Source organism: Mauremys reevesii, linkage group 1 (genome assembly GCF_016161935.1).
Source record: "Mauremys reevesii isolate NIE-2019 linkage group 1, ASM1616193v1, whole genome shotgun sequence".
Lineage (NCBI taxonomy): Eukaryota > Metazoa > Chordata > Testudines > Geoemydidae > Mauremys > Mauremys reevesii.
In genome coordinates this window covers 282151685-282169038 of record NC_052623.1, presented here as the reverse complement: position 1 = coordinate 282169038, position 17354 = coordinate 282151685, and the positions used below count along the sequence as shown (strand labels likewise).

The following is a 17354-nucleotide window of genomic DNA, read 5'->3' as shown; positions in this document are numbered from 1 at the left end:
TAAGTATAGGCTGCCAACTGGTAGAATGTAATGAGGATGAAAGGTTGAGAGGTAACAAACAAAATAAAGAGTGAAATCCTCACTCTATGGATGTCAAAGAGTCACCCAAAATGTGTATTAAAACTGTATTAATCTTCTGCTAAACCACATTTTATTAAATATGTTAACCAAATGTTAGTTTCCCACTGTGATTTTTAAAATATACTGCATGTGCCCTTTCACTTTTTTCTCCTTACAGCAATAGGTTAAATAAGAGACAAAATTTCCTTTTTGCTTATTGTGAGATTAAATAAGGCATCATCATTTATTAGTTCCCTGAGAACGTATGAAACATATTCAGCAGTACAGATCAAATACATTTGTACTTTTTATTCTCCTTGCCTGGCTTGAAGTAACATTTTGTGTTGATTTTCTAAGCATTCTTTCAGTTTATCTTCGGTCAAAGTCAGTCGCTGCTCCAGGATTGAAATAGTCTGCAAGAAGAGAACAGTAGTGTATTTTTTACATATTTCTGCAATATCATAAATGTGCACAATGCTTTATACACAAAAACAATGGCTTGTACTGAATAACAGAAAATACTATGGCTGCAATACTGGCTTCAGATAGTCTACCATTTAAACCCAAAATTAATACTATGCCTTTTTAACTAAGAAGATTGTCAAAAGGCATAAACCTGCCTCAACAAAACTTACTGGAAGGTATTGTATCCCTGGATAATTATTCATCTACACAAGCTTTAATATAAATAAAATAAAATATTATCCATTAATGGAACATATTGTTTGGGTCTCCAGCTACAAAAACAAGCACCGCAGAAACAACCAAAAAAAGAGTCTTTTTTTTTTTTAAGTACTAAATAAAAGGCATCCTCCAAGAATTCATTTTATTTCTAGAAAGGTAACTTTCTAGACAGTTCTGCTTTAATCTACATTATTCCACAATTAACTGATAGCCCTTTTGATTCTTCTGATAAATTAAGCATTTTCTCTCTGCATTTCTTTCACTACATTTATCTGACTACCCCATTTCAATTAGGCAGACTTTGAATAAATTACCAAGCAAAGTGCAATACCTTAAATATAAATTGGCTGGAGCTGAGTTACTGAGAGGAAATGTTGAGAATTTTCAACTGAATCAGAAGCCATTGCTTAATGCTAGTATTTGCTCCGTCTCACACTGATTATTAGAATTATGCCAGTGCCTGGACTCCACCTTGATACCTAGAACCTGAAGCCCTCAGGCTGAAAATGTCTATACTCCTGGAACTACCAAAAGATGGGGATGCTCTTCTCTTAACTGTTCTGCCTTTCTTACCTTGTTCATCCTCTGCCAGAGCATGATTGCTCAAGTTGGAATCTAACACTCTCTAGTCAACAGCAGGCTTCTGGTAAATCAACATTAGCAGTTACGACTGAAAAATACCAATTTCCCCAGCCAAAGAGTTAAAAATATAACAATAGCCTTTCAAAGTTTTAAAATGCCATTGGCAGTTGCATAACAAGAAAAAGCTTTTTACAGAAACTTCTATGTTGACTTTAATGAATTTAATTCATATGGCCAACATTTCATAAGATTGAAAGAATTCAGCAGGGCTCTAATCATCTGTAAAGTCAGCCCACACAACATTTTAATACTTCGGGTTATGAGCGTTGCTCCAGGTTTTTTACCCAGTAATGAGGGAATTACCATATTAATTAAGGAAGCATTACTAGTCCATTGCATACTCACTAAAGTCAAAACATCCAGCTGCTCCACAATGTGCTCTAAAGCATTACCCAGAGCTGGCGAGATGCCTATGCGCTTGTCCACGGTACACACAGCTGGTTCAACCTCATCCTCCAGCCTCCTTCTTGAGTTTGTGGGTGAGAACAAAGCAGGACGATACCGCAGATCTTCACTGCTCATATCATCTTTGAATGGGGAAATTCCATTTGAAGAGCCAGTTGTCCTTGACTTCATTCAGTTGGAATCAAAGGGAAAGGAAGGTATAAAGATCTACTTTTTTATGCTTCAAAAATATATTGGCACATACATAAGCACATACAAAAGGGTCAGTTTTGCTTTCTGTATAAGGTCCAATTTTATATCACATCCATTCATTCTCACTAAGGAGAGAATTTTGGCTGTGGCAGATATATGAGGGAACAAAAGTTCACAGTATATGGAGAAAATTCAGCAATCCTCACAGATGATGTCAACACCAACTACTATATCTTGGGTACATATGACTGAGGGATTAAGAGGTTTTACTACTGGAGATTAAAGTCAATGTAAATCTTTCTTTAATAAAAGAGAAAGGTATCCTATACAATGGAAAACAGCCATAGATAGTTTTTAGTTACTCATTCAGCTACATTTTCCTGGGAAACTGACTTCCCCAAAGAACAAGAGGAGGAAAAGATTGAAAGGGTACACACAACCTGAAGTCAAGGGAGAGAGAGGAGATTAAACTAATAAACAACGCTGATATATGAGCATTGCCTCAAGATCACAGTGACAGTATCAGTTCCTTTCATGCTGCTTTATTTCTGTTTTTCTTTGCACCCTCAGGAGTCCTAATGGCACTCTCGTGCGAGGAGAGGCTGTGAAGTCAGCAGTCACCAGATGGTCACTCACATCAACTTTACCTGGCTCTATCAAGATGCCAAGGGTCACATTCTTTTAATGCCTCAGATATCTTCCCTCTAAATAAACTAATGTTAGCAGCCACAATTTGTTTTCTTACACAAATTAGCCTTGTAATATCCAGTAGATTACAAAAGAAAACAGAATACACGAGAAGTTAAAATTGGAATGGTCTCTCTAAAGGTTCTTTAAGTCTTGTAAAACGACCCAATAAGCTTAGCAATGGAAAGATAAAATTCTGAAATTTTACCTATCTAATCCTCCAAAATACTAATGATTTAAACCTGGATATATTTTCAAATTAGAGAATCGTAAAATACATCTTAATTAATAAAAAATCCTTCTCAGCACCAACATAACTTTCTAGAACTTAAATCGCTGAATTGATTTAGTGTCCAATTTTCAAAGCTGGGGTGCTAGGTGTTGATTTAGGCAAATCAATCAGTAGTTAGCTAAAAACTGGATCTAAATCCCATTGAAATCAAAAGTTGTCTTTACACGGACTTCCATAGGAATAGGACCGGAACAGTAAATAAATAAAATAAATAAATAAAAAAGAGAGATTAGGCATTTAAATAGAGATTTAGGTGCCCAAATGTTAAGCACCAGAGTCTGAAAATCTGGCATTTGGAATGTAGTTTATTTTAAAGTTGTTTGCCAGTCAAGACCTTGTCTGCAAAGCTTGAACCTGCAGCAATTTCTTGCATGTGAATGTTTATAAACTCAGGAGAGAGAGTTTATAAAGGATACACTGTACTGAACTTTCAGTATAGTGTTGCTAGCTGCTGCTGTCAGATAATCCATAACATTTATACGCATCAACACTGTATATTCAAGAATATAGTATTCTAGTTGTAGGGAAGGGATGGAGTGGGGGCAGGAAGAGGCAGGAGTCTGGGGGAAGGGGTAGAGTGGGGTCAGGACCTGGGGCAGAGCTTGGGGGTTTTAACCCCCCCGCCCCCACCGGCACATTAGAAAGTTGGTGCTGTTGACTTTATGTATTTTTAGACATGTAAGAAGAAAATGGGGCTGTTGCAGCTTGAGAATTGTTGTGGCAGAAGAGGTACTGTTCATATCTTGCCTCTGTAGCTTTGGGTATGTGGAATGTCCTTCCTCCAGATCATAAAAGTACCTCAAACTCACTAAGATGTTTTTAGTTTTTTAGGATCCTTAGGAAATAAGATTAATAAGGCTCTTCTGCATGTGTGCCAGCCTACCAACTGGAAAAGTTCTCCAAAATTGGTTAATGGAGAAAAATAAGAAAAATAAATTGTGCTGCTATATACCAAAAATCATTCTCGTCTTACAACCTATTAATATATCAGAAGAAATTTGATTCTCAGGTTTAATTATAACAGGAAACTGCAAGAATGTTATTTTTTTTCTGATAATATTTTTGAAAAGCAAATTCATTTTCTTGCTCCATGAGTAATACATCTTTTTGTGAGATAAAAATGAAAAGATTATAAATGTGGTTAAGCAATACAGAACACAATCCTGGTCTTTTCTGAATGCTTACTGCTTTATAAATCAAGTTTTCTGATAAGCTATTAAAATGATTGCCAAGTAGTTCAAAACAAAACACACACACATTCATTTTTTGGGGGCGGGGAAAGGAGAATTCCTAAGAATATTAGACACTGACAAGTCTACCCTAAACCTGTGGTTCTCAAACATACTTGATCGTGCCCCCCTTCTTTGTGTCTGTAGTGGTTAACGCCCCCTGGCCCCGCACTACACAAGTACATATACCGATTTAATAAAACAGGCAACTCTTAGTAAATATTAAAAACAGTAAGGCATTGATTCAAACCGAGCCATCTAAGTATAGAGTAATATACATTTTAAGTGAGATCATACTTGCATCACAATGCTGTTACCAGTGTGACGGGTGCACCTGTTTTTTGGAGCACAGCAATTCCATACTGGGTAGTGCTTGAGAAAGCTATCCAGAGATCCCCTTCTACCTTCAATTAAATATCCACACTGCATCGTAGGAAACGGATTAATGTACAGATAGCAATGACTCTGTATAATGCTATGCAACACTTAACAGAAATCCATCAAAACTCACAGCGTCATCTAGAGTCAAATGCACAGCGCAACCGAGGACTTGATTGTATCTGGAAGAATCAGCTTAGCTAGTTATTCATTGCTGTGAGGAAAATGTGTGCAGTATATTCCCCCCCCCTAAAACTTCTCACACCCCCACCAGAATACATTCCACTCTGCCTGCCCCAGTTTGAGAATCTCTGCCCTAAACAGTGACCTACTTGGTAGCTGAGGTTTCCTGTTAGTCTCAGTGCTGATACAACCGATGTATTTTTGAATTTCTGCAGACTGTAAGTAAATCAGACAGAAATTTCATTATCAACTCCTACAACTTTTGTTACTAAATCCAATACAAATGTATCCTTAAAACTCCAGGGAGAAAAATCTGTCAACTTGAATAAGCAGCATGAGGAAATAAATAAAAAAGATTTTTTTTGTTGATTTAACAACAGAAAAATGCTCTAACATTCTAGAACATTAGCAGTTGAACGGGCAGTGGAGAGTGTTTTGCAGCTAGGTACATCAGGCGGAAAGTCTTATATTATCTTAGCGTCTTGAGTAGGACCCCTGGGACACTGATATTGTCTGCAAAGACTTCAGGACATGACATGGCAGGGAAGGGCTACATAAATAAGGGGGAGACAAAGAGACTTAATAGTTGTCAAACTTGAAAGGACCAAATACCTTCAATGCAAAAACAATCAATGCAGAGGAAAGCCACAAACATAAGACAAACCAGTGTTCTAAAGAAAAAATTATTTATCGTAAATTGTGCCCAAAGAATCTGTAACTTAGTTATAAACAAGGAAAGAGCACTGGTAAAGGTTTAAAAATTCAGTCAGATAATTTATGAGTATGACTACGTACCTAACGATTAATGGCATTAAAGACATCTAGATATGTTTCTATCAAAATATGGCCCACATTAGATGGTATAAGAGCAGCAATCTTCTTCACTTCAGTGAAGGAGCCATAACTGTAGAAATGAGAACTCTTACCTAATTTTCCATTTGCAGCTTCTCTCCACATTCATTTCTCATGGGCCAATGATTCCCACCTGTGGAATTTGGAGGCGGTCCCATGTAGCTGGAAGCTCCAGGACTAGGCCACCAAAAGAGTTCTTCCACAGCCAAAGAAACACTCCAGCAATCAATTATTAGATTAAAACAACTTGATCTAATATATTAAATTAACCTTAAGGCACCATATGTCTGTCTCCTTTTAGAGAAAAATTTCAATGTATATTCTGGTCATTTACCAAACTGCCAGGGTGGGTTGAATCCAGAGAGAAGTGCTAGCAGAAAGAAAATTATCGTGTAAGATATTTCTCATTTGGTTGCACAGCTTCTCTACTCATTCATTATTCACGGAAAGTAGCAAGCAAATGCCAGAAGGAGGAAAAGGATAAACAGAGTTTAATTATTCCAGAAGAATAATAGGAAGGAACGGGAGCTCCCGCACCGATAAAGCAAGATCTTTATAAATTAAGACGTTACATGGAAATCAACGGATGCTTTCTGCAGAGGAATGGAAACTTACTTTGCAAAACTTTCTGAGACGAGGTTCATATACTTTTCCACCCAGTGCATCTGATGGACTTCTCTGAATAGTTTCCCAGAAGCCTAACATGCCAACTGTATCCTTTCTGTGAACTGTCTTGAAAGGTAACAAATTCTTCTCTAACCAGGACATTATTTCCTATGCCACAGAGAAGCTATGACCTATGCTTACTCCCTAGTTTTCAAACCATTGTATGGGTTCTTCCACTTTTACTGTTGGATCTGGTATTGGTTACTGTCAGAGAAAAGATACTGGACTAGATGGACCAGGGATTTGACCCTGTATGGCCATGTTTGCAGGTTTTGATGTTTATTTTTTTTTTTAAAAAGACATCCCGACAGAGGTGTGTAATGAACTAAAATGATGTGTACTATAAGGATGGAAAATTGTCTTGAAAGCACGTTTGCTTGCACAGTGAGTATGTAAGGGTCTACAGTGGAAGCTGGGTTGGCGTTCAGCATGTTGTTTGTAGTTATCTACCCACAAAGGACATGTCTAACTGCATTTAAAAACCCACAGGTGGCCCATGCCAGCTGACTTAGGCTTGCAGGGCTCAGGCTAAGGGGCTGTTCAAATGTGGTGTAGATGTTTGGGATCGGGCTGGAGCCTGAGCTCTGGGACTCTGAGAGGTGGGAGGATCCCAGTGAGCCTGAATGTCTACAGCACAATTAAATAGCCTTTTAGCCCAAGCCCCTTAGCCCAAATCAGCTGGCACAGGCCAGCCGAGGATGTCTAATTGCAGTACAGACATACCCAAAGAGGCATTTGGATGTTATCTGAGAATATCTAATTTTGCACTGAATCAAGTGCATTGTTCTATGTCCTCAGAAGGATTTTCAGTAGTCGCATTTTGAGAAACCCACTGAGGAGATGAAGCTGATGCATAGCACCAGCAATCCTAGCCACTGGAAATAATTGACTACTGATGACACTTCAGGAAATGACTAATGCAATGAAGTTTTAGATTTTAGCAAATCTTTACCATTATGGTAAAATTACAGCCAGAACCAGGTCTGATTTTACCTTAGGATGAACAATTCTCTGCACTAGGATCAGAAGCTTCTCTTGATTTTGAAGTGGTGGTGGTTATGAATCTTTTCCAGCAGCAATTCCTTTATGAAGAGGTCTGCTTCTTTGGACACGGTACTGATTTGCACGTTGTCAGTGCATGGGTATAGGTGCGTAATGTGTGATCTATGCTCTGTTGTGACTACAACCAGCCTCTTAAAATTCTGGGGGCAGAGGTGGATCAAAAGGAAGAATCTTGAATAGGAATTGTGAGCTCTTGTACACAAATGCTCTTTTTGTGTCTGTGGTGCAGAGGATTTTGTTCGTTGGAGAAAAAATTATCTAGGTTTCCTTGGAAGCTTTTGTTCCAGATTTTTCCACCTGCCAGAGTAATCTTGGATACTCTTGGTGTTAGTAGCAACCAATGGATTGCTATGCTAGCTTTGACAGTGAGAGTTAAGGCCTCTCTGCAATCTCAGCTACTAATTTCTCTAATATTTCCCCCCAATAACTCCACACCAGCAAATCTGCGTTCATAGGATATCTGTTTAGAATGAGTAATGGTTATTACTGCATATAAAATGGCTTCCTTATAGCCACCAAGTTAGAATCCATTGCTCATCACAAATCACATCAAAGGTTTAACCAAGAAAAAACCCGAGATGTCTCCCTCCAAGCAAGGCTCATACCTCTAGACAATAAGCCACTTGTTTGTCACAATGGAAGCTTTCCTTACTAAATAGATGAAAAAGCTTTCATCTGAAAATCTATAACCAAGGCTTTGAAATTGCTGTGCAGTGTCTCATCACTCATATAGTATATGGTGTCCTTTATAAGGAAGTCCCTTTCTGAAGGTACAACTGTGTCTTTCACTGGTAAAGCTATTTCTGCACCAATTTTAGGCATCCCAAATGTACACAATTTCTTGGTATTTACATAAACATTTTAGTTAAACATTTAGTTTAGTCAGATGTTCACATTTGGATTTTATGATACCTTCAAAGGCATTAATAATTATTACTTTCTTGTGTGTGTCAGGGGGTGATGCATATGTCGTACTACCCCCCCGTAAACAGCCAGGCAAGGAAGGCAGGACTCTATTCATCTTGGCCTGGGAACCACACAACAGAGAGATACCTGTAAACCTATCTCAACTGGGAAGTAACTTGCTAAATGGCCCTGGGAGCCTGAAAGGCGGTCTGCCTGCTCCCATTGTCTGGCTAACATCCAAGAAAGTACTGTAGGAGTAACTTAGTACCACTTAGGACTTTACTCAGTAAATCAGAATCATTCTGAATATGGGAAGAGATTTCTCACTTACCCCTCTGTAATCCCACAAAGGTTCAATTTTGTTGGGAGTGGGATCCTCATGTGCCTCTGTTCTAGTCACTGATTGCCTGAAGTGACAGCTTTAAGGAAAAAATGAGGTGGCAGAGTTTTCAGACTGTACAAAATTACTCAAGATAGTTAAGTCCAAAGCTGACTGCGAAGAGTTACAAAGGGATCTCACTAATTGGGTGACAAAATGGCAGATTAGAGAAAAAAGATGGGTGAGGTAATATCTCTTTTTGGACTACTTCTGCTGGTGAGAGAGACAAGCTTTCAAGACGCATAGAAGATCTTGCGTTACAGCTAAACACAAGGTGGAACAGATTGTTTAGCATAAGTAGTTAGCACATATTGAAAAGGACTATTCAAAGTAGAGTGGACTGTTAACCCCTCTGCAGTCATAGGACAAAAAAAAGGGATTAGCAGATTGTTGTAATAAACCATAAATCCTGTGTCCATGATTTTTACAGTAAAGCAAAGTTATGAATTTAAGTTCCCAGGCTTGTCTTTTGAAGGTGTTGTGCAGGTTTCCTTTGAGGATGAGAACTGACAGGTCAGATATAGAGTGATCGTTTTGTGAAGTGTTCACCCACAAGTGATATGGTGTTTTTGTCTTATTTTCCTGTGTGAGTTCATTTGAGAGCATGGTGATTGTCTGGTTTCACTCACATAGTTGTTAATGAGGCATTTAGTGCATTGGATGAAGAATACCACTTGTTGTGACAGGCATGTGTAGTATCCATGGATTTTGAAAGGTGTGTTGTGGGGGGTGTTGATCACTGTAGCAGTGAAGATATGTCTGCAGGTTTTGCATCTGTTGTTCTGGTGCTGCTTTGAGTTGGTGTCCTGGTCTATGGAGAGCTTGCTTCTGATGATGAGTTTGGAAAGGTTGGAGAATTGTTTGAAGGCCAGAAGTGGGAGGTCAGGAAAGATTTCTGTCAGGATGGGGTCCTCATGGAGTATGGGTTGTAGTTATTTGATGATCCCCCATATGGCTTCCAATGTGGGGTGGTAGGTAACAACTATGGGTGTGTGCTCAGAGAGGGTTTTATTTCAGTATTGATAAAAGTTACTCTCAGAGTATTTGGGTGGCCCGTTCCCTGATGTGATCTACTTCTCTGGTGGAGGGTCCTTGTCTGGTGAAGGAGGGTCAAGTGTGTTAAGATGTATATCGCAGATTTACTTCTTGGAGCATATTCTGTGTGATCTGAGTGCCTGGCTGCAGAAAACAGATTTCTTGGTGTATCTGGGGTGGTTATTGGGTCTATGAAGGTAGATGTGGTGATCTGTGGGTTTCTTGTATATGGTTGTCTGTATGTCATCTCTCTCACCAACGGAAGTTGGTTCAATAAAATTTATTAACTCGTGTACCTTGTGTCTCTAATATCCTGGGACCGACATGGCTTCAACTACACTACATACAAAAATGACAGATGAAATTCAGTGTTGATAAGTGCAAAGTAATGCATATGGGAAAACATAATCCTAACTATAATACAAAATGATGGGATCTCAATTAGTTGTTTCCACTCAAGAAAGATCTTGAAGTCATTAGGGATAGTTCTCTGAAAACATCTCCTCAATATCCGTCAGCAGTCAAAAAAAGCTTACAAAGTTAAGAACCATTAGGAAAGGGATAGAAAATAAAACAGAAAATATCATGAAGCCACTATAGAAATCCATGGTATGCCTACACCTTGAATACTGCATGCAGTTCTGGACGCTCCATCTCAAAAAAGATATATTAGCATCAGAAAAGTTGCAGAGAAGGGCAACAAAAACGATTAGGGGTATAGAATGGCCTGTTCAATTTAGAGAAGACATGACTAAGCAGGGATATGATAGAAGTCTACAAAATCATTAATGGTGTGGAGAAAGTGAATAAGGAAGTGTTATTTACCCCTTCACATAACACAAGGACTAGGGGGTCACCCAATGAAATTAATAGGCAGCAGGTTTAAAACAAACATAAGGAAGTACTGCTTCTTCACACAACGCACAGCCAACCTGTGAAACTCAGTGCCAGGGGACATAGTGAAGGACAAAAGTACAACTGGATTAAAAAAAGAATTAGGTAAATTCATGGAGGATAGGTCCATCAATGACGATCAGGCAAGAGGTCCTTAAACCTCCAACTGCCAGACTCTGGAACTGCATGACAAGGGATGGATCACTCAAAATAATCCTATTCTGTTCATCATCTTTGGAGCATCTGGCACTGGCCACTGGGCTAGATGGACCATTTGGGTGACCCTGTTCATATGTTTTTAATGTGGAGCCAGCCTGCAGAGCAGAGGAGGGGTAGAGAGAGAGAGAGAGAGAGAGAGAGAGAGACTCATTTCTACCTTACAGAGTCTGAAACTCTTCCCCTGGCAGACCAAGGGTTTACGGCTTATGATCTGATGGCACAATTCCCATTCCATTGATTCATGAAATTTGATCCCTTTTCCATGGCACAACGAGGGTCCTTGGGTTGAAAGCCAGACAGGCACAATTCACATTAGGATGCAACCTGAAATAGGGCTGCACGGGAAGAACAGGTTTCTCTGAAGCCCAGATTTGCTGCAGGGTGGGTAGCGGTGGTGACAAGATACAGAGCACTGAGAGAACCTCTTGTGTAGGAGAAAAGCCTCAGGAAACACTCTCTCAAGGGAGAAGGCAAAGGAGAAGGGTGTTAACCTCTCATTTTTGCCCCACTTGTTCATTAACAATATTAACTGCTGCCTTAGGAACGAAACACAAGCTTTTTCATTTTTGGACCTGGAACATAAGAATGGCCATACTGGGTCAGACCAATGGTACATCTAGCCCAGTATCCTGTCCTCTGACAATGGCCAGTGCCAGATGCTTCAGGGGGAGGGGGAACAGAACAGGCCAATGAACAAGTGATCCATCTCCTGTCATCTAGTCCCAGCTTCTGGCAGTCAGCGGTTTAAGAGACACTCACAGCATGGGACTGCATCCCTGACCACTTTCCTAATAGCCACTGACAGACCTATCCCCCATTAACTTATCTCATTCTTTTTTCAACTCAGTTATACTTTTGGCCTTCATATCATCTTCTAGCAACAAGTTCCACAGGTTCACTGTGCATTGTGTGAAGTACTTCCTTATGTTTGTTTTAAACCTGCTGCCCATTAATTTCATTGGGTGACCGCTGTGTTATGTGAAGAGGTAAATACTTCCCCATTCACTTTCTCTATATCATTCATGATATGAGAGACTTCTATCATATCTCTCCCCCCCCCAGGTTGTCCCTTCTCTAAGATGAAATATCTTTTTTAAGATGGGGCGACCAGAACTGCATGCAGTATTCAAGGTGTAGGCATACTATGGATTTCTATAGTGGCATTATGATATTTTTGCCTTATTTCCTAACCCTTTCCTAATAGTTCCTAACATTGTTAGCTTTTTAGACTACTGTTGCACAGTAAACAGACCTTTTCAGAGAATTTTCCCCAATGAGTCTAAGATCTTTTTCTTGAGTGGAAACAGCTAATTGAGATCCCACCATTTTGTACATATAGTTGGGATTATATTTTCCAATGTGCGTTACTTTGCGTTTATCACCATTGAATTTCATCTGCCACTTAATTGCCCAGTCACCCAGTTTTGTGAGATTTCTTTTAACTCTTTGCAGTCAGCTTTGGACTTAACTATCTTGAGTAATTTTGATTTACCTGCAAACTTTACCACCTCACCGTTCAGCGCTTTTTCCAGAGTACTTATGAATATGCTGGACAGCACTGGTCCCAGTACAGATCCTTGGGGGAAAAAGCTACTTGCCTCTCTCCACTGTGAAAACTGACCATTTATTCCTAACCTTAATTTCCTGTCTTTTAACCAGTTACTGATCCATGAGAGGACCTTCCCTCTTATCCAATGACTGCTTACTTTGCTTAAGAGCCTTTGGTGTGGGATTTTGTCGCAGACTTCCTAAAAGTACAAGTATACTATATCCACGGAATCACTCTTGAACACATGCTTGTTGACCTCCTCAAATAATTCAAATAGATTGTTGAGGCATGACTTCAGTTTACAAAAGCAATGTGGACTCTTCCTTAACATACCACATTCATCTATGTGTCTAATAATTCTGTTATTTACTATAGTTTCAATTAATTTGTCTGGTACTGAAGTTAGGTTTACCGGCCTGTAATTGCCAGGATCACCCCTGCAGCCTTTTCTAAAAATAGGTGTTACAATAGCTATCCTCCAGTCATTTGGTACTGAGGGTGATTTAAGCGATATTTGAGTTCCTTCAGAACTCTTGGTGAATTATTACTGTTTAATTTATCAATTTGTTCCAAAACCTCCCCTATAGACATCACAATCTGGGACAGTTCCTCAGATGTCTCCTAAAAAGAATGGCTCCGTTGTGTGAATCTCCTTCACATTCTCTGCAGCAAAGATCAACACAAAAAACTCATTTAGCTTCTCTGTCTTGGTCTTTCTTGAGAGCTCCTTTAGCACCTTGATCGTCCTGTGGACCCACTGATCTTTTGTCTTACTTTCTGCTTCTGATGTACTTAAAATTTATTTGCTTAGTTTTTATTTCTTTTGCTAGTTGCGCTTCAAATTCTTTTTGGCCTGTCTAATTATAGTTTTACATTAAACTTTCCTGAGTTCATGCGCCTTCCTATTTTCCTTAGTAGGATTTGACTTCAATTTTTCAAGGATATCTTTTCGTCTTTAACCACCTCTTACTTTGTTGTTTAGTCATGGTGGTATATTTTTGCTCCTCTTGCTTTTTAAAAACAATTAATTTGGGGTATACATTTAGTTTGAACCTGTATTATGGTGTTATTTAAAAGTTTCCATGAGCAGAAGGTTGGAGCCTTGTCCTGGAGTCTCCAGCAACAACAGTGGTCCGCCACTGAATTCCACAGGTGGCAGGAATTAGCCCATGAGTAATGAACTCAGAGAGAAGCTGTGCAACAGAATTCAAATTAGTATTCAAATGGCTAAGGTTTGGTGTCAAGGAATGACATTCAATGCTATTAAAGTGGTAAGGGAAAACTATTGATTATTAGTCCATATGCATCATTTTTAGTACATATCCATCATTTTTACTCACTGTCAAGCGATCTTTAATAAACAATTTTTTCAATTAACTGCTTCTACCTAACAGTGCTGTTTTTCATGGGATGGTTTATATAATGAAGTCTGAGTGTCCCCATCCCTTCAAAGCAGCCTTTTTCTTTAGAGCACACAGAATACTAACAATTCATAAACACTGATAATTCAATTTACTGCAAATGACGTTGGGAAATTAGGTTACTGTTCAAACAAGTGACTGCTATGTAAGATTTTAGAGTAATAGCATGTTTTTAATGAATACAGTTGGACTAGGCAAGAATTAGCCGTATTTTGAATTATTACTTTTAAACAAAGCTAAAAAGAAAATTAAAATAGGTACAGTATTTCTATTCACTGCCTGTTAACAGTGAAACTGATTCACATTTGAGCAACTTCATGTAACTGACAAATTAGAAGGACAAGGAGCAGAGATAATGAATCAATAGGAAGCTATTTCTATAGCATTACCAAGCGGATGTTTAGTAGGAAATTAAATTTAGACTATGAATGATGTCATAGTCAGCACATGATAATTGATCATCTTCACTTTTTGTCAAGCAAAATGGCCAAAACTCTGTGGGTGGCACTCTGTGAAATCTGTGAAAGGAGCTTTCATGTAACCTGATCACCCTTGCATACCCCTGCATGTTTTCCCATGGAGCTTTTGCACTTATCAACTAGAAACAAATATTGTAAAGACTCTCTTTTCCTCATATATCATAATAATTTATTAAAATGGATGTATTCATATATATAGGTGATCTGATCAGGTTCTTGTTTATTGAAAAAGAAATTAAAAAAAATTCTTTTGGAGAAAGAATGAGAAAAACAGAAACCCAACCCACACAACTGCAAAACATCTGCCTTTAATCTTTTGTAAATCTTCACATATAGAAAGCATATTTGATAGCTTCCTGTGGAATATCCTAATCGTCTTATAACAAGGATGGAATTGAAGGTAGAACTTACCAATGTGACAAGCTTTATAATGAATCCCAAAGTTGGCAAGGCCTGTTATTTAATAATCATCCTTTCAGTTATGAGCATATGGTCTACTTGCCTGTTAACATTAAAATAACTAAAAACATTGCGTCACAAACAAGACAAGCCCAAATAGACCAAAGAACAAAAGCATCACAACCTAGCCTATCTCCCACATACAATGAACGACCCATCAATAAAATGGGCTTATACTGAGCAAGAATTTCAATGTTATTTTTGTATTTGGCAGTTTACAAAACTCCCTCCCTCACATTATTACAAGATCTAAACTATTCTACCCAGTCACATTAATGGCAATCCTGGAGTTCCCAAGATAATGTAAGTCACAATATAACACTTTAGTTCAGGGGTAGCAACCTATGGCATGTGTGCCAAAGGCGGCATGCAAGCTGATTTTCAGTGGCGCTCACACTGCCTGGGTCTTAGCCACCGGTCGGGTGGGGTGGGAGGGGAGGCTCTCCATTTTAATTTAATTTTAAATGAAGCTTCTTAAACATTTTAAAAACCTTATTTACTTTACATACAACAATAGTTTAGTTATATATTATAGACTTATAAAAAGAGACCTACTAAAAATGTTAAAATATATTACTGGCATGCAAAACCTTAAATTAGAGTGATTAAATGAAGACTCGGCACACCACGTCTGAAAGGTTGCTGACCCCTGCTTTAGTTTATTAAAAATTGTCCATAAGCTGAATACAAAAGAATGGAGAATAATTGTGGGACCGAGGTAAGAGCTAGCTAGATGAAGTGCAGCTGGGGGAAGGGAGGTAAGGCTAGGACAATATTTTTGTTAACTAGGTTCATATTTTGGGGTCTTTTGTTAGATTCTCAGTCGCTTCTGGATCATCATGTAGTAGTGGCAGCTACATTAAAGGTGCCTGCTTGGCCAGGAGCTGTGACCTTTCATTTCAAATGCAGATCTTGTCAGCATTATCCATGACTTTGTCACCTCCAAAATGGATTACTGCAGTGTGCTCTCCGTGGGGCAAGCTTAAAAGATTATCAGCTGCTGTAGTGTGAAACGTGTATCCCCATTTAACAGTTTCTCTCACTTGGAACATATCACATCTGCACTGCACAGACTGCACTGGCTTCTTTTTAGTTCTGTGTGCCATTCAAGCTGCTGATTTTAATCTTTAAAGCCCAGTATAGTTTAGGCACTAGGTATCTTACAGCTCATTTACAAAGGCAGTCTAAAATGGGGGAGTGTATCATAAGCCACAGCATACCACAAGTTTCCCTCTAAAGTTTTTGCTAACATATTATGTGATTTAATTCACTCAATAAAGACAAACCATGCCGTGTTAACAGCATGGTCAAGGCATCACTATGTTATAACAATCCTTTAGCATGGTCAGTTTGGCTCTTAGACTGTGTTTTACTTTATGTTCTGTCCAGACATTTGAGACCAGCTACATGGCTCTCACTGGCAATGGCTAGATTTGTATGACTGAAGCTGGAGACAGAGCAGGCTTTGAGGAGGGTCCTTTTTTCTGGAACTTGCTTTCCTCATTCACTGGACAAAGCCAGAGAATTTGTTAATCTTCAAAGAAGTGATGCAAGCTGTATCTATTTACCCAAGCTTCTGCTTGACAACATGGCTTAAGAGAAGTTTTTGTTTCTGTTACTGAAGAATTAGTTGATTTTTCTATAGTTGAGTCAATAGTGTTAAGTTTTAATTTATTTGGCTTTAGTGATTACCTAGAGAATGTGACAGATGCATTCCTATTTAAAATGATAAATAATGTAAAATGATATTGGGCCATGGTGGTATGGTCTTGTGGTCATTAAAGACCCTATAGCACTTGTATCAAGTATGAGGATAACCCAAGCATCCTAATCAGAATCCACATTAAGTATATTCTGTTGATCTAAACTTCTCTGTAGTTTCATTCTCACTTCCTTCTCCATGTTCCAATTTAGAGACTGCTGCATTGCACTAATTGGTGAGACAGTTGGTATATTTAGTTTGTGTAATCAAATCAGTTATTACAGTTTGTAGTCATACCAATAAAACACAAGTGGGCTAAATAATTTGCCCAAAATCTAGCTAGATATTCCTAGTCTAAGCAAAACTCTCTTGGTACCAGACCATAATACAGAAATTCAGGCCAAAAATTACACACAGAGTCTTGCATGGTCTCTTATCCATCTTAGTCATCTCCAAATCTTAAAAAAGCACCTGAATTAAAAAAGTCATAAGAACCAAAAGAACTTTGAAGTGCAGGTATATCTCATATTACCCACACAGAGAGTAAACATTTGGCCTCTTTCACTCCAGTGAGGCAACCAGTGTGTTAATTTAGAGCCCAACTCTGAGTGGCAGTACTGGAACCCACATTCACAGTCAACAAACTGAGAAGGATAGGAGCACTTGTGGCACCTTAGAGACTAACAAATTTATTGTAGCATAAGCTTTCATGGGCTACAGCTCACTTCATCTTCATCGGATGCATGTAGAGCCAATAAAGTGAGCTGTAGCCCACGAAAGCTTATGCTACAATAAATTTGTTAGTCTCTAAGGTGCCACAAGTACTCCTATTCTTTTTGCGGATACAGACTAACACGGCTACTACTCTGAAAACTGAAAAGGGTTAAACTATTTTCCTTAGTAAAGCAGATCGTTTCACCTAAAATTGCTGAGCACTTTATTATTCATTCAACTAATAAATTCAGCCTTAAGTGGATTG

The 17354-nt window shown here is 38.6% G+C and overlaps 1 protein-coding gene across 6 annotated transcripts in view; it reads right to left on the bottom strand.

The window, feature by feature from the left end:
• Nucleotides 1-277: 277 nt before the first annotated feature.
• The window catches only part of POC1B (POC1 centriolar protein B), a 110453-nt gene continuing 93376 nt past the window's right edge, over nucleotides 278-17354 (bottom strand). For all 6 annotated transcript variants that reach the window (XM_039497003.1, XM_039497006.1, XM_039497002.1 and 3 more), the window contains 2 exons: nucleotides 1732-1956; nucleotides 278-473 (listed from right to left, as the gene is read on the bottom strand). In XM_039497003.1, coding sequence (XP_039352937.1) covers nucleotides 369-473; nucleotides 1732-1956 — 330 coding nt within the window. In that variant the 3' untranslated portion in view covers nucleotides 278-368. The remainder of the gene's footprint in view (nucleotides 474-1731; nucleotides 1957-17354) is intronic.